General features: G+C 31.7%; 1 protein-coding gene across 1 annotated transcript in view; it reads right to left on the bottom strand.

Moving 5' to 3' along the window:
• Positions 1–23,553, bottom strand: part of LOC113196082 (transmembrane protease serine 11C-like) — a 49,582-nt gene that overhangs the window by 24,310 nt on the left and 1,719 nt on the right. Inside the window, exons 2-4 of the mRNA XM_026407788.1 lie at positions 21,609–21,724; positions 16,580–16,698; positions 5,189–5,256 (exon numbers count right to left, since the gene is read on the bottom strand). Of these exons, the coding sequence (XP_026263573.1) occupies positions 5,189–5,256; positions 16,580–16,698; positions 21,609–21,724 (303 nt within the window). The remainder of the gene's footprint in view (positions 1–5,188; positions 5,257–16,579; positions 16,699–21,608; positions 21,725–23,553) is intronic.

Below are 23,553 nucleotides of genomic sequence, written 5' to 3'. Positions count from 1 at the left end.
TATTCTGCTCTGCTCTTTATTTTTCTGACTCTTTACCTCTTCCTAAAAATTTTTCTGCATTTATACATTCGTATATCTGAAAATCAACAACCCAGAGCTTTATTTAACTTAAGATTCTAAAAGCATCCACTTCTAAACCTTTATAACATTTAGGAACAAAACTAAAAACAATAATCAAAGTCCAGGATTTTCTCGGTTACTTATTATTTAAATTATTCAGAATAATTTAAAATAAGTTAGTTAATTTCTATATCACCCATTATTACTTTATGTTTTAAGGTATATCTGTATCAGATGTCCTTCCTTTTGGGGATATAAATCTATTATTCTTATTTCTTTTGAATAGTATTAAACTATTAGTAATTATATGTCAATTATTACATTCATTAAGTATTTTCATCTCTTTTTCTGCTTTCATGTTTCTCACAAGTGCCTGATCTGCAGGGAAAACCCCTTTGTTCTTTATGGAATAGGCAGGACATATCATATTACTCTATTTAATTTTAAGTAATTTGTCAAACTGTGGATGTCACCCTGAACTTTTCTTCTGGGTCAAATAACACTAAAACCAAGCTAAATATAGACATGTATTCTTATTCTGATATCATTAGGGTCATAGGATCCTCTTTATTACTGGACACATTAACTAAAAGATATTTTACTTTTATTCTATTTACTAACAAAATTATCTTTAGTTTTATATGATATATTTGTATTTCTTTGCCATATGCAATTTTCCTTTCCAATGCTGAACTTTCTATTTTTCTTCTATTTAACAAAAGTACATTAGTATAAACAACATGCCATACAGAGTTCTAGGTGTCAGAGCTATGTCAGCTTATAAAACCTCAAAGTCCCTGCTCTCAGGTTGTTTATATTCTAGTAGGAGAGAGAGCTTTAAGGAGGATGTTTTAGAAGTGATACCCTAATGACAAAAAGGAGTGGGTCATGCTGTGAGCTGGTTGAGGAACATTCCAGAAAGAAGGAGATGAGGACAAAGGCTCTGGCCAAGATAGACTTAATAGTTCCTTTAACTTTATTAAACTTTATTAAACACAGGCTTTTACCTGATTATAGATCCTAATATTTCTTCACTTAGAGCATTTCCTTTCAAAACTTGTAATTATAAATTCTCTCTCTGTTCCTTTGAAGTGTGTGTTAGTTAATTTTTAAAAACCTTTTGCCAATTTTACAACCCAGGAAATGACTTTCTCAAGGATCTGGAAACCATCTCTTTGAAAAGTAACTATCAAAGGAGATGGCAACCCTATCTCCCAGTTTCTGTGAGAGGGTGGGAGCCTAACTTCAGTGGGCACCTTGCTCCAAGGTGTAAAAGTACAAGTTTACTTTTCCTTTTGGTATGCACAGATACCTAAGCTGTCCTTCTGACTTCTACCTTTGAAAAACTCTACCAGTTTTTGTCTCAGCAGAGTGAAGACTTAGTTCTATCTTTCTACTATTGCAGTAACCTTCAATGAAGTCTTCATTGTTTGTTTCATTTTGCTAAGTGCAGTTTTTTTTTTGCTTTGATAGTACTGTGTAAAGAACCACTCTTGTTTGCTTATAGGACAGAAAGTAGTAAGTCAGAGTGCATATAAAGTTGTGAGTGAGGGTGAGGGTGAATTGACATCAGAGAAAGGGGCAGGGATTTACATAGAGTCCTGTGAATTGTACAAATGAATTTGGAATTTGTGGGAAATTGTCAGAAGGCATTAAACAGGGGAATAATATGTTTTTCTGATTCATTTTGCTTGCTATGTGGTGAATGAATTGTGAATAGAGCAGGAGCAAAAGCTAGAGATTAGATAAACTGGTGCAATAACCTAGATAAGATTGCCTGGGTTCAAATTATAGCATTATTATTTATTTATTATAATAAATCATTTTTATAATAATGATTATTTCCTTTCTCAAGGGATGGAAAGCCATATCTTTGAAATGTAACCATGAAAGGAGTTTGTAGGAATAATGGTTATGTTAGTTTATGTCACTTTGGCTTAACCTATCTTTGCTTTAGTTGCCTCGTCTATAAAATGGAAAACTAAAATATACCAACTATATATGAAACCAGGTTAAATGAATTCTCTGAGGGTACAGATTAAAAGCATGGATAACTTAAAAGTAAACTAAGAAACAGAATATCATGAGTTCTAGTTTTATGATGAGGTAGATTTCAAAGTGTATTAATTTTTTAATTCTATTTATAGTTATTCTTTTCCTCCTGAATACAGAAGACAGTTCTGAATTATATCTCATTTTCATTCTCTAAATAGTGTTACTCCAGATTAACTTTTTTTTAGATAGGTACTGAAAGCAATTATATAACACATTTACTGCAGCCACTAAAGTTTTTATTACAATTCTGAATAATTTATCTTAATTTGTTATGGATTTGATTTACTTTAATCTAAATATTAAATCTTAGTCTTAAAACTATCTAGGCATATTTTCTAATTCATTTTGCTTGCTATGTGGTGAATGAATTGTGAATAGAGCAGGAGCAAAAGCTAGAGGTTAGATAAACTGGTGCAATAACCTAGATAAGATTGCCTGGGTTCAAATTATAGCATTATTATTTATTTATTATAATATTTATTATAATATTTATGCTTTAAAAATATACATAGTAAGAGGGGCAATTATAAGGTTACAATCATTGATTTAATGTCCCATATACTAAAGTATATAGATTATATTTTTGGTAGTTGTTATTGTTGTGAAACATGCAATTGTCCCAGCACCATTTGTTAAACAGGTTGTCTTATCTTCAACGTATAATTTTGGTACCTTAGTCAAGGATCTGATTACTGTACCTGTGTGGGTTTGTCTCTGTGTCTTCTATTCTATTCTATTAGTCTGCTTGTCTGTTTTTATGCTAGTACCATGCAATTTTTGTTACTATATCGCTGTAGTACAATTTATGATCAGGTATTATAATGCCTCTAGCATTGTTTTTTTTGGCTTAGAATTTTTTGATATTTTGGGTCTTTTATTCTTCCATATTAATCTTAGGATTGTTTTTTCTAAGTCTGTGGTATAATTGGTATTTTGATAGGGATTATATTGACTCTGTAGATTGTTTTTTGTAATATGGCCATTTTAACAATATTAATTTTGTCTATTCATGAACATGGGAGGTCTTTCCAACTTCTAGTGGCTTCAGTTTCTTTTTTCCTTCTATCCCTACTTTCTTTATGTGGTAGACTAAAATATACCAACCATATAGGATTGCAACAAATCCTATATAGTTGAAATGCATATAGGCTGCATTTTTTCAAAGGCTTTCTGTGAGATGATTATGATTTTTGACCATAATTACATTTATGTGGTAAATTATACTTACTGATTTGATTTAGATATGTTGTATGTATTGAAGCATCCTTGAACTTCAGGGAAAAAACCAATTTGATCATGATGTACAATCTTCTTAATGTGTTGTTACTCCAATAAGCATACAAGAGTGGTTCTCACCATAGTACTATCAATACAGTGTTCTATTATTTTCATTGCAGAGGTGTTTCACCTCCTTGGTTATAATATTACTAGGTATTCTACTTTTTTGAAGCTATTGTGGATGAATTTATTTTTCTGATTTCCCTTTTCAGTGAATTCATTAGTGTAAAGAAAAGCTTTGATTTTATATGCTGATTTTGTATCCTGCTACTTGCTTAGTTTACTTATTAGCTCTATAAGTCTTTTCATGGAATTTTATGGATCTTCTAAGTAGAGGATCATATCACCTGCAAACAGTGATAATTTGACCTCTTCCTTTTTATCTCTTTTATTTCCTTCTCTTGCATAACTGCTTAGGATAAAATTTCAAGTACTATATTGAATGGGAGTGGTGAGAGTGGACATCATTGTCTTGTTCCTGATTTTAGAGAAACTGCTCTCATTTTTTTCCCATCGAGTATGATGTTGACTTTGGGTTTGTTGTATATAAACTTTATGAGGTTGAGGTAAGTTTCCAGTACCTAGCTTATTTCCTTTTATTCCAGGGTATATTAGCAACGGGCTCTAGTGCCAATTTAATTATCTAGTTGGTTTCTCAAGTATTCATGAGACTAGAAATAGTATTTTATTCATATTGAATCTGTAATGCCCAAGAGAGCACAGGACAATTTATTGTATGAGTGATTAATATATTTTTAAAAAATTGAATTCCATTAACTTTACTATAAGATTATTAAGGCAATATTCTGGGTATTATTTCCTGTTGGGATTTCATGACATAGCTAAATGGGGACACATAACAGGTGGCAAGTAATTATAGAAAATTTAGTGCTAACTGGGGTTTGGTGTGTTTATTGATGATAAAAGATAAGGGATACCTCCCTCTTTCCTCTTTGCTTTCCTTTTTTTTTTTTTTTTTACAGGAACCTCTTTCTCCCAGAGGGTAAATTCCTAGAGGTATGACTTTTTTCCCATTCAAATATAGAACTTTTTTGGATGTAGACTCCTGACCATTTGAACTTTCTATTTCAATTTTCTGTTCTTAAGCTATGAAATTTGATTTCTGTATGTTCCAGAATAGTAAAGAAAAGAAGTGAGAATGGTTGGGTGAATTTTTTTTCACATGCATATACATGTGAAATATACATGTATACTTTGTGTGTGTTAAGGAATGTTGCAAACTTCAGAAACTTAGTGTCTATCTATTTTTACCATGGGGGAATGGGGGTTCAGTGTTTTCCCAGATTGTGATTTTTTTTTCACATAATTTGAAATTTGTTTTTAGGTAAAATTTTCTAAATTTAACATTTAGTTCATTTTAGGAATCTATGTGCAAACCAAAATTATAACTGTAAGCTGAATTTGGCCTATTGGTTACTAGTTTGCTAATACAGGACAGATAATCTATACATGGCTGGTTTATCTTGCCTATTCTTTTTAATTTTTATTTTTAAACAAAATCCTAATTTTAGATTTGCTATTGGACTCTGTGCCCTTATATAAATGAGCCAAACTATTTAACCTTCATCTGATGTCATAATCAGATGGGATTTTTGCTTATGGTTTAATAAATCTAGCAGATCTTAAATCCTTTTTATTTTTTGCATTTGAAGTGCTGGTGGTTTTAATACACCAAATCAAATTTAGTTTGATCTTTTAACTATGCATCAAACAAAAACATTCTGTTGTGTATGAGATGGACAAAAGTCTGTGCCTCTCATGCTATTGAACATACCTTACTTGGACAACATGAGACTTGATATACTGTCTTCTCAGTTTGGATTCATTAAATGTTTCATTTATCTGTTAAAAAGTAAAATGGATGATTATTATGTTTTCTTTTTAAGTTATCATGTTAGTAAACTTCAACTATAACAAAAGCAAACAGAGTAGTGTAACAAAATATGTATCCATAATTCAGCTTGACCATTTATTAACATATGGCCAAATCTGTTTCATTTTACTTCTCAATACCTCACAGGAATTAAAAATTTCTTAGTATTATCACCTATTCAATGTCCAAATTTTCCCAGATTATCGGGCATGATAGGATAGAATATTCATTTTGAAGAGATAAATTTAAAGGACCCAATTGACATTGTTTGCTTTTTACATGCAGACTTTGATTTAATATTAATGCAATGAGACTTAGTAGAAATATTCCCAGGGGGGATGTTTCTAATTTTTTGTTTCTACAAGGGAAGAGCCCTATCATACCTGGACTGCAATGTATTTTTTCTTCTTTTTTCAATTGCATTTTACTGACAGGTTTAAAAAATGTGATGTAGTAGAAATCTCTTAGAGAAGATTCATAAAATAAGAATCATTTCCTTAACTTTTCTCCTCCCCTCTCTCCAACCTCATGAATGACTTCCTATAGCAGGAACTTCACACATCACCATACAATTGCACTCGTACTTTGGCAAATACATGCCTCATACAAAGCAACTTATTGGATTTCACAAAAGATTTAATTTATATGTTTCCTTCTCCAAAGCAATTAAAATGTGTTCGTTTATTAAAAGAAAAAAAAAACTCGTGAAGGTAAATCTATGAATGGGGTAGATAGAGTCATGTTTTCTTGGTGACTCAATGGAAGAAAGATAGTAAGCATGCCAATAAATAAATGTATAATTATGGCAGTTTGAGATGGTATTAAGTGGTATGAATAATGTAAAATAATGAGATGAAGTGACTCAGGAACAGTATTTGAATGATCAAATAAGGCCTTTTGGAAGAAGTGACATCTCAGTGAAAACTGAAAGATGAAAAGATGATAATCAAGGGGAAAAGAGTTTAGTTTTCCAGATGGAGTGAATAGCAGTGTGAAGATCCTAGGTAACAATGATATTAGTATATTTGAGGGATAGAAGGAAAGTTGTTGTGACTCAAGTCAAGTGAGTAAGCGATAAAGTGTTTAAGAGTTTGGTTGTTATTTCAAAATACACTGAATGCAGGGATCCTGAAAAGTGAGCAAGTAAATTAAATTATATTTTTTCCATTCCCAATTATGATATATATTTTTCCTGGGGCCAAGTAGAATTTAGCTTTATGTGAGTCAAGGAAGTAGGGAGTTGGTAAAGAATTTTTTCTCCCATATTCTAGGTAAGAATCCAGAAAACAGTCTGAGAGCCTTATGTAAAGAACAAACCACCACAGTCTCTTGGAGTAACCAGGCTAGGGGATGTTTGTGAACACCTAGGAATAAAGCTGACATTGGGCTTCTGTGAGGCTATGGAAAGGCCCATAGTAGTCAATATGTGATTGAAAGGGGAGGGTAAACCTTCCTTGCACCTGAGGTTAGTTTTATATAGTAGGCAGAAACGGAGGAGCCAGGAAACTTCCTTTGGTATGGACAGAGTGCATGTTGTGCAAACCTCAGCCAGTTAGGATTTAAACACTTCTCACTTTCCATCTTATGGGGCTACTTCAATAACAAGAATCTGGCCCCAATAAGCCAGCAAGGAAATATGATAACGCAAATAAAGGATCCCAGCAGATAGAGAGGACATAAAATGGATTAGGTGCTAATCAAATCACAATTGCTTTAGGAAACAGGTAGCAACCTGAACAATAATGGCAAAATGCCCACATAAGAATCCTCAGGTACAGAATGAAAATAAAAAAGGCAAAAAACCAAAAAACTATATGATACAAAACCCCCAAATTTTCAAGATTAAAAATTCAGTCAGTCTATTTAAAATAATGACTATTTTTCCTGAGATTTGAATTTGTGGTTTGGAAGATTAAATGGAATAAGTATCTAAAAATATCTCACATAATAATAAATGATATTAATAACTAATAATACACACTTATCAAAAAGTATAATACAAACTGTTGTGAGTGAAGATGGAGAAAGAATACTCAAATTTACTAATGTTAAAAATGTGAGCTATTTTATCCTTTTGGAAAATAACCTGGAAGCATTTCATAAAATTAAAATCTTCATTTGATTTAGAAATCTTAGTAGAAAATTGTCAAATGTAAAAAAAATGAGAATGTAAATAGATTTTTTGCAATGTTGATTGTATTAGTCAAAACCTTGAAACAAAAGTGAGAACACATAAAAATACTATTCTATATTCATATTAGCGAGTATTTTGGGATCATTGAAAAGAATACATTAAATCAGCATACCTCCAGGGCCGAGCAGTTGAAATGTTCAACATCTCTAGCAATTAAAGAACTGCAAATTAAAACTACACTGAGAATCTCACTTCATTCAGAATGGCAATTGTCAAGAATAAAGTAACAATAAATACTGATGAGGATGTGGGGAAAAAGGCACACTCATACAGTGCTGGTGGGGCTGCAAATTGGTGCAATCACTCTGGAAAGCAGTATGGAGATTCCTCAGAAATCTTGGAATGGAACCACCATTTGACCCAGCTGTCCCACTCTTCAGCATATATCCAAGTATATCCAATTCTGCACTTAAAAAAAACCCATTTTATATGCTTTGATCATTTTATCCTCTTATATAAATCTTATATTTCTCCTTTCTTCTCATGTTTATATCTTTATATAAATTCCAGCAAAACTGAAAGGCTTTGGGAAACTTTTAAGCTGGTCAATGATGTTATTTGATTTTAATTTTGAAAAGATCACCTTTGCTACTGTGTGGAAAAGAGATTTGGGAAAATTAGGGTAAAAACAAAGGAAATAGGAAACAAATGTTACTGAAAGGGAACACAGCTTCAAGAGAAATGTTTTTAAAGATGATGGTTTGTGAGATGATATTATCTCTGAAGAAAAGATCATGAAATACCATACTGTGTTCTTAGAAAGCAATTATTCTCATCTTTTATTTCTGTGGGAAAGGGAGAATCTGATAAAATTGAAATAATACAGTTAATTATAAGCTCATAGTAATTCCAGTGTTAGCTTATCTAGGTCCCAGAAATCATTCTGATGATTCCCTTAAATCTGCTTTTTCCTCTCCAAGAAATTCATCATTTTTCTTTTGTTTCACATACTTAATGTACCCCTTCCTGTCCCCGCCCCCCCCCCACCATTGCCCATCTGCCTTCTCTTTTCTTTTGTTTTGTTTGTGGTACTAGGGATTGAAACCAGTGAACCAAGGGACTCACACATTTCTAGGCAGCCCCTGGACCTCTGAGCTATATCCCAAGCCCTTCTCTTTTTCAAATACCATTTGGATATGTTCAACATTGACTGGGGTCTGTTTTTGAGGAGGATTAGGAATTAGGAAAATAAAGTACAGAGAGCATACTTATAGCTATAAAGACAAGACAGAATTAGATTATTTCTTTAGGTGTTCAGAGATAGAAAGCAACATTTTGAATTTGAATTGTTTGAATTAACATCCTAGAATTGAAAATAATGGGTTCATAGAATTTTAAATCTATAAGGAATTTTAAAATACTTTATCCAGTTATATTCTTCAAATTTATAAACAGAGCTGTGTCCATGCTAACTATTTATGTTATATAGTGATTGTGCCAAATATATAAGTGATATTACTCTCTCTATTTTTTTGATTACCAGCCAAATTGCCTTAATACTTTCTTTTTTTTTTCTTTTTTTTTTTTATATTTATTTTTTAGTTCTCGGCGGACACAACATCTTTGTTGGTATGTGGTGCTGCTGAGGATCGAACCCGGGTCGCACGCATGCCAGGCGAGTGCGCTACCGCTCGAGCCACATCCCCAGCCCTGCCTTAATACTTTCACTGAATTTTTGTTTGGTGGCACACACCCATAATCTCAGAGGCTGAGGAGGATGAGGCAGGAGGATCACAAGTTCAAGGCCAGCCTCAGCCATTTAGCAAGGTTCTGAGCAACTCAGTGAGACCCTCTCTCAAAAAATAAAAAGAGTTGGGAATGCAAATTATTGATAAAAGTTCCAATAAATAAATAAATAAAAAGAAAGAGCCAGACGCAATGGTATATGCATATAATCCCATTGGCTCAGGTGACTAAGGCAGGAGAATTTTAGAGTTCAAAGCCAGCCTTATCAAAAGGGAGGTGCTAAGTAACTCAGTGAGATCCTGTCTCTAAATAAAATATAAAATAGGGTTGGGATGTGGCTCAGTGATCAAGTGCCCCTGAGTTTAATCCTGTGTACTCCCCAGAAAATAAAATACAATAAAGAATAAAAGAAAGAAAGAGAGAACATCTTTATTATTAACTAAACCAACTAAAGAACTATAATTAATTTATAGATTAATTTGGACAAGATTGATGTAGTTAAAATAATGACTCTTCTCTTTTAGGAACATATTTTTCTCCTCATTTATTTTTTATGTTGTTTGTAATGGTTTTATAGGTTTATTCATGTAAGTTTTGAACATTTTATGATTTTTTTTGTATTTTATAACTTTGTGGCTACTAAATAATGTTTAAAATAAAAACATTTGTATTTTGTTATTTTTGGTGATTAGTCTTAAGAAAGCTACCACTTTTTATGCATTGGGCTTATAGTTGGCCATCATACAAAACTCCGCTATGTGTCCATTGAGTTTATTGAGTATTGAGTATTATCGAGTAACATTGTAAATAATGACATTTTCTCCATAATTCTTTTTCATATTAACATATTTTATAGTTTTATTTTTCTTATTGCATTGGTATGACTTCTAGTAGAATTTTTGATTCATTCTTTAATTTATAGCATGTCATTTTCTATTGAAATAATAAAGCCCATTAATTAATTAGTTACCCAAATCTGGCTTTCTTTTATAATCTTTACTGTCTCTGATTTTGGGTTCATCCCAAGCTTCTGTTGGGAAAATTCACTTTTTTGTGGGCCCATATTTTGCATTTTTTTTTTTTTTGGTACTGGAGATAGAACCCAGAGGCATTTAACCACTAAGCCACATCACCAGCCCTTTCTTTTATATTTTATTTATAGACAGGATCTCACTGAGTTGTTTAGGGCCTCACTAAGTTGCTGAGGCTGGCTTTGAACTTGAGATCTTTCTGCCTCAACCTCCTGAGCCCCTGTGATTACAGGTGTGTGCCACCATGCCCGGCCATATTTTCCTTTATGAGGCTGTGAATTTGTTAGCAAATGTGCTACTGAGATTTTTAAAAAATATTTTTTAGTTGTTGATAGACCTTTATTTTTATTTATTTATATGTGGTGCTGAGAATCAAACCCAGTGCCTCACACATGCCAGGCAAGTGCTCTACTGTTGAGCCACAACCCCAGCTCCTATTGAGATCTTATTATTCCAGAACTGCTCACTTATTTAGTCTACTGACAACAACATTTCTGTCATTGTAAGGCACATTACAGTATAGTTTGGTTTTATTTTTGATTTTCTTCTGTCATTTTAGTGAGTTTAGAAGAGAGAGTAAGGGCAAAATGCTTGTTGGTAAACAGCAATCTTACCTCAAAGTTGGGCTACAACCATTTTAGAAGAATAATTAATAAAATTTGGTAACAGATTAGATACTCAGGGAGAAGAATAAGACAAACTTGTTTTTAAAATATAATGACAGGGTGAAAGGAAAAACTGGAATGCCATGAACTGAAATTAGGGAAAGAGACCAGACTACTGACCAAATAGATGACTGTTAAATGTTACTCTTACTTTTAAAAACTTCAGTATGAATTCAGACCATATTATATAATAATTTTTCAATAAAGGTGTGAATAGATGGGTAATATAAAACCATTTTTTAAATATGACACTGCCTCTAAACCAAAATACAGCTGAACTTGTAATGCTTTTGTTAGTTATTATCTTCTTCAAATATTATGTTCTGTTTTAATGTCTTTATTCATCCATTTCTACACTGTATTCATCTTCTCAAATCTTGCCGTAGCTCAAATGATCACATATACCTTAAATAATGCCAAGACTTTAACTTTATGCTGAGGTTGTTCAAAGACATTGTAAGGTGGAGTTACGGGAATTTTCCCAGATTATTCATGTAATTCCTGTTTTTAAGAAGCTTAATCTCTTTTCAGACCCTTTAATGACAAGTATCAGGATCCCATTAGGATTACTGGACAAAGCCTTGAACAGGAAGCTCAGAACTATTTTTTTTTCCCAGAAATGAGGAATAACAAGATGTGAAATTCAAATGACACCCATATCACAACTCCAAATCTTGCTCTTTAATACCATATAGATCTAATATTTTCTTCATGTCACTCTGCCCTCTTCTTGTCCTTCCCCATAAAGTAAAATGATAAAATGCCATCTGAGCCACTGCTACACAAATGTGTAGAAGGAAGCTCTAGATTATGATGATGGAAAGATTCTGAAGATAATGATCCCAACAAACTGAAAAATAATCATCATTTATGATGTTAAAATTACTTATGGGTGAGAAATAGACCATTATAATACTTTTCAAAGATATCAGGCCTAAAGTACCAGTCATTACATGTTTTTAATAAACAGAAGAACTTGATAAAAGCCCAAATATGTAGTTATATTAAGAAAGTACATTAAAAATACAAGAGATTAGAGCTGGGATTGTGGCTCAGTGGTAGAGCAGTTGCCTAGCATGTGTGAGGCCCTGGATTCAATCCTTAGCACTACATAAAAATAAATAAAATAAAGATGATATTGTGTTGGACTAAAAAATAAATACTTAAAAAAATAAACACATAAAATAAAGGTATTGTGTCCAACTACAACTAAAAAATAAATAAATAATACAAGAGATTGTACTTTGAAAATTTCATAATAAAGTACAAGGTCTAAAGATAAAAAAAAATACCACTTAAGAGAGGAGGAAAATGACTTCAGAAAGTAATTGTATCCCTCCTTTTAAAGAATTTCTAACCTCCTGAACTCCCAATTTTAGTGCAGTAACAGTATACTACTGTTTAAGATATTATTTTATGAGAAGGAAATCCAGGAAAATAGAGGGAAGATCAGTGGAGTAGAGGAAGGGGATTGAGGGGGAAGAAAGCGGGTCAAAGAAAGAAAGGAACTGTGGAATGAAATTGGTCAGTTATGCTATGCACATATATGAATATACCACAGTGAATTTCACCTTTATGTATATCTATAAAGCATCAATTAAAATAAAATAATAAGTAAAAAGAAATAAAACCAGTAGAGTAGATGAAGGAGAATGGGGGAAGAAAGAAGGTATGGAAAAGAAAAAGTATTTTGGACCGAAAAGGAGCAAATTGTATTCTATTCATGTATGATTATATCAAAATGAACCCCATTATTATACAAAACTATAATTTGCTAATAGAAATATTTTAAAAGCTATTCTTATAATTGTTTTATATAAAAATTCAGATCTTTAGAATTTCCCCTTTTAATTGAGCTCATAAATGTATAGAAAAACTTTTATGGTGGTGATGTTATATTATTAAATTATACTGTGAAGTGTATAATAAACAAGAGGATGTATTGTTATCAAGGCAGAGTAATACTACCTCTACATGACACATGATTCAAAAGTGGATATAAAGGAAATATTACATTTGTAGTTTTGTATTCCTAGTTATGAAGTGAAAATGGTGTATGGTTTCTTCCATTACTTTATAGTGATTCCCTGTGTGTTCAGATATCCTGAGCATTTAAGATTTATTACTTCTATCCTTTTTTTTCCAGTTGTAGAAAAGAATACAATTATATCAGTAATTTTTTATAAATTGTCTTATATCATTTCAAATAAGAATAATAGCTCTCTAACATTGGTTGTACTTTTTTTTTTTTTTTTTTTTTTTAGAGAGAGTGAGAGAGGAGAGAGAGAGAGAGAGAGAGAATTTTTTAATATTTATTTTTTAGTTCTCGGCGGACACAACATCTTTGTTGGTATGTGGTGCTGAGGATCGAACCCGGGCCGCACGCATGCCAGGCGAGCGCGCTACCGCTGAGCCACATCTCCAGCCCGGTTGTACTTTTTATTAAAGTTTGGAACTTCTTAATTCCTTTAGTGCTAAAAACTTAGCTGATAATAATTTTCTCTTAATTTTTTAGTTAAATATTTTATTTTAAAATTCAGTATAGTAGTTTTTTAAATTAAGACTATCTTGGAATTCATAGTAGTTTTCTGATATATTTTGAGTGGTATAAAACTGAATGAACACTAAGATAATCTTCACTCAAACTGAGGTACTACTAACCTATATTAAATGGAAAAGGAGATCTGACAATTACCATTGTTTTTATTTCATCTCATTAATAATCTGTCATTTGATAGGGTACTCTAAAGAAAGTTATATGTATAAAATATGTATAAAAGTACATATGCCTCAGCAGGTTCATGTTCGCTTAGTGAAAAATGTTGACATGTAAGCTTGTTGGTTTGGACAACTCATATAGGTTATCTTAGGTTACTTACATGTATCAGGTTCTTTTAAGAATATATAATACAATGCCTTTATATGTGCAAACTGTACTGAATCTTATTAACATTTTAGAATATTTGGCAATGGTAACTTTATTTAATCTGAAGTCTGATTAAGATTTTATAAGATTTATATGCTCTTTAATTATAGGACAAAAAGTCATAGATTAGAAATCCACTTGCAATATGACTTTGGACAAATTAATCTCTTAATGTCTCCATTTGTTCATACAAAAAATTGAAATGTTATGAGGAATATGAGTATATTATATGATTAGACTATACTAAAATTAGTTAATGTAATTATTATTGTTAATAATAATTGTTCAATTCCTAATTTTTAGAACTTATTTTTACCTTAATTGGACATCATATTGCTAGAGAGCTACAAAAATAAGAGGACAATTGAGATTTCTTGAGTTGTTCATTTAAAAAAAATCACATATTTTAAATTTTAAAATATTTCCTATCAAGGCCATCCTGTGTAGTTAAAAAAAAACTATCATTCATAGTAAAGTAACATCTCTCCTGATCCAATTTATTTCCCCTTTTCAGTAAAAATCATCACAAGTGTTATAAAATGAAAATCAGAAAAAGAAAAATAGCCTAATGGTATTATAACAATGACTAACTGGTTTGTCTAATGATTCATAACTCCATTTTGTATGTGTTATTATCACCAGCATTGTACTTACAAATATGCTGCATATGGTAATAACTATAATACATAAAGCATCATTGTATTCAGTGAAAACAGGAAGGCATGTAAACGCAAGCATTCTGACATATGTAAATGAAAAAAAGTGTGAGAAATATCTGGTAAGCGTTCAAACAGGTGAGTTAGAAACTAGGAATGAGAGTTTTTAAAGGAGCCTGAAACAAGATGTCAAGATGTGGTTGACTGACTAGAAAAATGTAATAATTAGTCAGACTGATATTTTTAAGATATTCACTTGCAGAACGAACATAGACTAATTGACTTAAATAAATTTGTTTGAATTTATCACTGAATGATTTTCTTCGTGTAGGTATCTTTGGAACTGTTTTAAAGTTATATATTAAATTTGTTATATTCTTAGAGTTTATTAACAACATTAATGATACTCTCATTTTAACAAGTTATTTTTAGACTTTCTTCTCCTCCTCCTCCTCCTCCTCCTCCTCCTCCTCCTCCTCCTCCTCCTCCTCCTCCTCCTCCTCCTCCTTCTCCTCCTCCTTCTCCTTCTTCTTCTTCTGGCTTAGAGAATGATAGAACTTCTGCTTGGATTGTGGCATATTTCATCTTATGTAATGCTTAAAACAACCCTACTATAAAGGTATTTGTGATCTCATTTTTGGTAGAAGGAACTGAGGTATATGGAAATTTAAGTCACTTGTTTGAGTTTATACAGCTAGTAAAAGTTCAAGTTTAGAATTGAACAAGGACCTCAAGTCCAAAGACTATATCTTAAGCTTTGTATTATATTTCTTTTATATTATTTTATTTTTATCATAAAGCTAAGCTAAAGATGGGGTTTTCTGTTTCCATGTACTATCAACTAACCCTTAGTATAATGGTAAAAGCACATAGAACTTTCAGAAACTCTGAACTTATTAGAAACCAGGAGGTATTGGAATGTTATGGAAAGACTGTACCATTAGAGCAAGGTCTGAAGATGGCCTATAGGAATCTGCCTTGGGAAATGGGAAATAAAAGAGGCTAACAGTGTTCTTGATAGGATTTTGTTTGATAGAATCACTTGAGTTAATTAGAGTGGTATCTATGTTAACAGATGCTATGACCAATGCACAGTTAAGACTCTCCACTAAGTTTTCAGTCAGGTAAACTTTAATTATGACAAAGCATATTCTCAATCATTTTATAGTTGTCACTCAACACCATGGGGCTGCAAGATGATCTTTTATTTGGGGCCATGTCCTCTCTCAGATTGCTATTTCTCTTTCTCAAAGGACTGTTTAGTTTCAGGAGCAGAATAAGCAGCCTTAGTCATGTATCTTGGAGCTGGGATTTATGTTTATTCATTTAATTTATTAATTATTTTGAAATATTAATTGATTACTTAGGTGTCAGGCATTTCTTAGGTGTTCTTGAAGTTTGTTCCTTTTATATTTTTTCTATCATATACATTATTATTATTATTTTTTTCAAATCAAAAGAGTTTTATTTACTTGGCCAGGGACTGTCACCCACCATAGATCAAGCTCTGAGGGAGGACAGCAGCTTCCTGGTCCATCCAAGGAGAATAAAAGCACAAAAACCACAACTCAGTGACTTGTTTATTGTCATGTAAGCTAGCCAACCATAAAAATTAAAACATTAATAAGTGGGACCTGTGGGCTGTTGACAGGACTGGAATTTTCTAGTCAGCAAGCAAGGGATAAATAGAAGCTAAAAAAGCGTTGGTTTCTCAGTTCAGTTGACCACAGTCCTAGGTTCAAGCAGGTGCTAGATAGTCACATCCTGAACTTGGGCAGGGGTCGGCAGGGTGATAATCTACTTTGAAGTCATGTCATATACATTTTTTTTTATTATTGGTCTTTCAAAATATTACATAGTTCTTAATACATCATATTACACGGTTTGGTTCAAGTGGGTTATGCACTCCCAATTTTACCCCGTATACAGATTGCTGAATCACATCAGTTACCCTTCCATTGATTGTCATATACATTTTCAAATTGACTTTCTGAAAGGTCTGACTATTGTAATCTAGAACTAAAGTAATGGTTAGAAATTGCTTCCCATTTTGAAGGTGATTGCTAGGATCCTACAACTTCTAGGAGCATAACAATTAAAGAACAATGCGCAGAAAAAAATGATTTACACTTACCAAAGATACTATCTTTTTATTTAGGTCCATATATTCTTGTGAATAGGGTTTTGCAAATTTGCTGTCATAGTCAATATTGTTGATTTTAAAGCTGATGTGATAGTAGAAAGGTGTCTTTCCTTAGAAGGAGAGAAAAGAAAAAATAGATTCCACATTGAACATTTTGCAACTGCTCTCATTTCAAGAAAATCATGGGAAATAGAATGCCCTGATAAAATTTCAGGTTACTTGACATTTAAATAGTCTTTATGCCCCATCCCCCAATATTTTTGATGCCCAATGCCAATGATCGTTAAAATTGCTTTGACAGAAAAGTGTTAATTACACTATAACTGTACCCAAAAGTGTATTCAAAAATTTTAATGTGCCAGTTTTCAAGTTTGGGCAATCTGGAGACAGATAGGTTATTATGAAAAGAAATTACATCAAAGTATAGTAATTATCTTAGTTTTTGTGATTGCCACAGATTACATTTAGGAAAACCAGTAAAGTTACAAGGTTTATTGTTTGTGAGATACCTAAGAAATTAAAATGAATAAGGTTGAAAGTGAATGAGGCATCATTTTAAGTACTAAGCATTAAGTAAGCAGAACAAAGAAATGAAACCTATAATTTTAGAAAGAAAAGCAAAGGAAATAGAAAGAGGGATACATTACACTGTTCTATTTGAATACATCTAAAATTAGTAGGAAATAAATGCTTGTTAATTTTTCAGGTTCCATTGTTTCCCTCCATTCTTTAGACTAAGAGGGTCAAATAATAGGGAGATGAGGAGTGTGGTGAGAAGGGAGATAATATGAGAGAAAAAGAGGAAAGAAGGGAAGGGAGAAAAATTTAAAAAGGAGAAGGAAAGGATTTTGCAATTTTTTTGGAGAAAATTTTTCTTGTCAGTGACTGCAGTTAATTATTTGGGATAGACTCCCATGTCCTTTCACAATAATAAAGATGTGCAAAGTAAAATATGATAGTATTTTTGATGGGCTTATGTTGGCAAAGATTACAATAAAAAAATCAGGCACTCTTATGGACTACCCATAGGAATGATAATTAAACATATATTTGGTAATATTATTAAAAGCTTGAAAAACATATTTTCTCATTCAATGATTCCTCTTTTTATAATTTATTTTCAATGTAATGAGTTTTATACAAATCAATGTATAAAATGAATTATTTAAAGTAACATAAAAATTAGAAATAACCTAAGTGCTTAAAGTAAAAAAATCAACAAAATAATGTATGATCTGCTTATGCTATAGAATATTGTGTGATCATTAAAATCATGTTTAAGAATAATATTTAATGTCTTGAAAATGCACAGAAAGGAAAATAACGAAGAAGGGAATGTGCCAAAATAGTGAGTAAGTCTGACCAGAGTATAGGATTATCAAGAGTTTGTTTTCTTATTTATGTTTTTCTATATTTTTCATACATCTTATTGAATATTATCATTTATTAGAAAATTAATTTCAAAGAATTTCTCTCTGTAATTACTACTTTTCACTACTGTTTTTCTATTCTTTTCTCTCTTAATTTAATGTTTTTTTATTCTTTCTTCAATGTTTAAGTTTTATATTTATTATTCCCTTGTCAATGGTTTTATTTAGAATAATATGAAGGAAATATAATATTTTGTTGCTATATATTTCTTTGCACAGAAACTTTATGACTTATTAGAAATATCAGTGTTGTCTACATCAGTTTGTGCATCAAGAAACATGGGGGCAGTATTAGGTTATGTTAACTCATTGGACTACTAAATGAATTTCAGACATTAAGGACTGAAACCATTGTCCAGCTCTGTTATCCTATTAGAGCACCAAGAACGAAATTAAAAAAGATAGAGGTAAATAGAGTGCTGCCATTGGCATTATGAGGAGTTAACAGAGTGCTATAATAAAGGGTTAGTTCCTCTTCAAATCCAATATATACATGGGCAGAAAAAAATAGGACAAAAGATCCCTTAGAGTGTTACTTTTTTTGAACTTTTTGATTCCCATAGAGTAATATTTTTCAAATAATCCAGGCCACATTATGGATAAAGGTTTAAAGCTCAAGGAAGATTTCGAGCCTCAGTAATTATCTTCCTTAAACAATTACTTTAAAATAATCTATGGTTGTTCAAGAAAATGTATTTATGTTGACTTTTAAAACACATGTCAGTTGTCCTTTTAGATATATAATTTTAATTTTGACTTTTCAAGGAATTCTTTCCTTTTTGTTGTTGGATATATACATAAATGTGTAGGCTTATAATTAACTGATAAGTACCAGGGCACTTGTCTCTCCATGGTTTCCACACCTAGATGTTTCTCACACACAGTGACTTATTTTCTCAGAACTGGGTTCTGGTGGAAGCCAATTATTCTCCTATTGACAGGAATAATCTTAGAAGATGGATCACCTTTAATGTCTTCAGCCTTGGCCTCAGCTTCTGTTATCTACATTTAAAACTTGCTGAGAGAAGGTCTGCAGGCCATGTTCTCATTAATAGATCTCTGGAGAATCAGAGATGCTTTTTATAAAATCCGAATTAATACTAAACTTGGCACTGAAGAGACAATATAGGAAGAGTAACACATACCTATAATTTTGGTCCATGGATAATGAAGAAAGAAGGCAGAACAAATAAATTTGTATTTGAAGAGGTATTTATTTTGCCTGGACTCTGATGCTTTGTTTTCATTTTATATTCTTTGAAAATAAAGCTGCTATTTTGCAGGCTGAGTTTTCATTTATAATCAGCACAATGTTTGCAAATATTTTCTTAAAATAGCATTAATGAGAAAATTAGAAAGTTTAACATTCTCCATGCATATCAATAAATTTTATAGGAAAGATCATCTGTCAATTTCCTTACTAAGCACTCAAAAACTTACTATTACAATATAATATTAACTTCTTAAGGCAGAAACTATGTATTTTTATATACTTTCTTCTATGGTAATATAATCTGTTATTTTTAATCAAGCAGATGCTATCCTAATATAAAAAGTATATTTTCCATATTCTGTTACATCTAGGAGTAACCTTGTGCATCTATGTTCTGACAAATGGAATGTTCTGACAAAAGAACAATGATGTATTAGCAATTTCTGTGATACTTTCCTATAGAGAGAGTACCTGTTCTTCTCTCTCCTCCTCTATTTTCTGGCTGTCTGGAATTTGGACCTGATAGCTATAACTGGACATTGAAATGACATTGGCAATTTAGGTAACGTATTATAGAGCAACAAAATATAAGGAGCCTGAGTCCCTGACACCTTGAAATAGTGTAGTGAATCTGGGTCACTGACCTTTGAATTTATGTGTGTCTGGATCTGTGTCTGTCTTCCTAAAGGTCAGTGGTTTTCAACTTTGGCTGTGCAGTATAACTATCTGGGAAACTCTGAAGAGTCTGGTTTCTACTGAAGATAGTATCTTTTAGAGTAGAGCTTATGTATTGGTATTTTTTCATATTTGTTAGTGTAAGGAAATATAATTTAATTTACTTTTTATATTTTTACTTTTTTAAAAATTTATTTCTTGCATACATGACAATAGTGAAGTGCATTACATTCATAATTATCCATTCACATCATAATTTTTTGTAACTCTGTATATAAAGTATATATAGACACTGGGATTATGCCATTATACATGGGCTCTCTTATTTTTTTTGCATACAATTCTTAATACACCTTTATACCACAATTTATCATATTTCTGTTTGTATATAAGGTATGTTGACACAAATTCACATCTTCATACATGTATTTTGTATAATGAACCCTCTCCTTCTACTATCTATATTTTTACTTTTTAATTGACACAATAGTTGTATATATTTGGGGGGTACATGGATGTACTTTGTAATGTTCAAATCAGTGTAAGCATATCTATTTTCTCAAGTACTTATCATTTATTTGTGATGATACATTCAAAAACTTTTTGTAATTTTTTTGAGATAGTGCAGTATCACTATCTTCTATCTATCTATATCTATCTATCTATCTATCTATCTATCTATCTATCTATCTATCTATCTCGTACTGGGGTGCTCTTTCACTGAGCTACATTCCAATCCCTTTTTGTTTTGAAATAAGGTCTTGCTAAGTTGCTTAGGACCTCCCTAAGTTGCTGATGCTGGCCTCAAACTTGCAATTCTCCTATGTCAGTCTTGAGGAACACTGGGATTATAGGTTTCTACCACCTTTCCCAGTTATGTACTAGTATTTTTAAAAACACCATTACAGGTGATTCTAGGTGCACTTGGGGTTAAAATTCACTGGTCTAGAACAGGAATCTGCAATTATAGCTTTTCAGCCGAATGTAACCTGTTTTTGAATGGCCTATGAACATAGAATGTCTTTTACACTTTGAAAGGTTGAAAAAGTCAAAAGAAGAACAATAATTGGTTATATGTGAAAATTACATGAAATTTAAATTTTATTGCGTATAAATATTTATTGGAAAAGAGCTATACTTATTTATTTTGTACTCTGAATAAAGCACCTAGTTAAGTATCTGCCTTAAGTATAGAAGTCATCACTAAATGAAAGCTTGTTGATTCTAATCTGTATACAGTTTCAGACACCTTATTCTTCCTCCCATGTATAACTAATTAGAACAAATTAAAAAAAGAATACTTATTAAATCCATAAAAATTAAGCACAAAAAATTAAGCAAATAGAAAACACATCATTTTCTTTTAGGGTAATCTGAAGCAGAGAAAAGTAGGTGTCTAGAAGTGAATATTTGTGCTGTGTCTTGGTTTATCCAGCTGTTTGTTCTTGTTTAATTACTGGGTCAAAGGAAATAATAGTTATTATAAAGAGATGCTCATTGCTTCTGGAATTTGTATATAAAACATGCAATTTTTTATATCAATTATACCTCAACAAAACCTTAAAAACAAGAGCAAAGACTACAAAAATGTTAGGAAATACTCTCATCTGATTTCCTATTACCTTAATTTCAAAATTCCTAATTTTCCCAACATAGAATCCACAAATACAGGCAATTGTAAGCCAGACATATAAATACTTACCATAGGCAACAAAATAGACAATGAGTCCAGTGATGACTGCAGCAATCACCAACATTAAGATACAGAGTGTAATCTTCCCACATCTTGTGAGTTTGATTTTCGTTTTTGACTCTGTTCTTCTCAGCAAAAAGGACAGGAGAAGGTTTCAATATGAGCTTGATATAGGAGTCTTAGAAATAAATATGGGTTTGATGTTAAGTGTAAAAGTATTTTTTTAATATTAATTATGGATTTAGTTTTCCAAGCTAAGCTTGGAAAACAAAATGAAGAATTAGTGGATATAATACTTGGACTGCTTATTTTTCAGTACATATGAATAATAATAATAATTCTAAATCAATATTTATTTATTCACTCAAAAAATATTTATAGATGTTTACTATGTACTAGGTGTACTGTAATACCTAATTAATACCTATATTAATATTATTATCTATATTATTTTGATTTCTATTTGCTAATAAAATCAAATATCTATTAGGAAACATTGTTTTAGTTAGTTAGCAGTCATTCCAGATGATATTTCCTAAACAGACAGACATTTCTTAAATATTAGCTAGATCTTTAATGCTGGTGACATTTCCAAGTCTTAGTCTTTTTAGAAATTTCATTATACTCAAAAACATTCTGATCATTTAAAAGTATTTTGTTCAAATTGCATGTAACTATCAATATCTCACTATTTGTGTATATATATATAAGATGTCCATGAACTTTTTTGTTTATTAGGAAAAAGTTAAAAAGAAACCTCACTATACAAAAACTTAGAAGAAACACTTTTTCTTTTTTTGTTATTCATTTTAAACTGGTGTCTTGCTATATTACTCTGGTCTTGAGCTCCTGGGCTCAAGCAATCCTCTTGCCTCAGCCTGATAAATTTTTCAATTGGATCAACTATCTTACTGAACCTAGAATAGTATTTAAATTTTTTCATAAGACAATTGACTAAATAGTACAGTAAACCTTGGTAAATTAATTTCCTACAGTTGCATATGTGTTCTAAAATATTTGCTTCCAAACCCATAGGAATATATTTGCCTATTTTATTCAAGACATCTTGCCATGGGATAAGTCGCAAGGAAAATGGGATAAATGAGTGGTAAATTTTATGTAGCAAATATTTATAGTATATTTCCTATTTAACTGTGTCCTTCTAATAGATGAACCATGTAAAATTCCTACTTTTATAGATAAGAAAATTGAATATTGACAATTTGGAATAATTCAGGCTACAGATATTCAGAAACCTTTCATTGTTTCTCCTGATTTTTCTACAAAGGTGATATAAAAAGAAATTCTTTTTTTTTTTTTTTTAAAGAGAGAGTGAGAGAGGAGGGAGGGAGAGAGAGAGAGAGAGAGAGAGAGAGAGAGAGAGAGAGAGAGAGAATTTTTAATATTTATTTTTTAGTTCTCGTCGGACACAACATCTTTGTTGGTATGTGGTGCTGAGGATCGAACCCGGGCCGCACGCATGCCAGGCGAGCGCGCTACCGCTTGAGCCACATCCCCAGCCCAAAAAGAAATTCTTGTATGTGAGAATTTGTCTCATATGGAGCATCATTTGACTTTAAAATTCCCTTTTAAGTTTCCTTGAGTGAGATATTTCCCTAGTGTAGAGCTAGAAGGGTCTTTGCAAATCATCCATCCGGATTTCCCAATTTTACACATGAGGAGACTGTAGGACAATATTTTCCCTTTGGGACATTTTAAATCTAGAGAAGATTAGCAGTATAGGTAGAGATTTGTCTGCTGGTTGTCATTAGTATATTTAGGGTTAGTGTTAGAATTTGGATTAAGGTTCTTTTCTCCTCATCCCCAGAAGAAAAATTAAATCATATAGGCCACTTTAACTTTCAACTCTCACCCACCTTACAATCAAAGTCTAAGGTCACTACAGTGACCTCTCTATTTAATTCACAAATGCAAAATTGTGGTTAATGGATAA

The sequence above is a fragment of the Urocitellus parryii genome, chromosome 10, assembly GCF_045843805.1.
Source record: "Urocitellus parryii isolate mUroPar1 chromosome 10, mUroPar1.hap1, whole genome shotgun sequence".
Classification (NCBI taxonomy): Eukaryota; Metazoa; Chordata; class Mammalia; order Rodentia; family Sciuridae; genus Urocitellus; species Urocitellus parryii.
The sequence above is the reverse complement of the archived record's forward strand: the minus strand, read 5'-3'. Positions and strand labels throughout refer to the sequence as shown.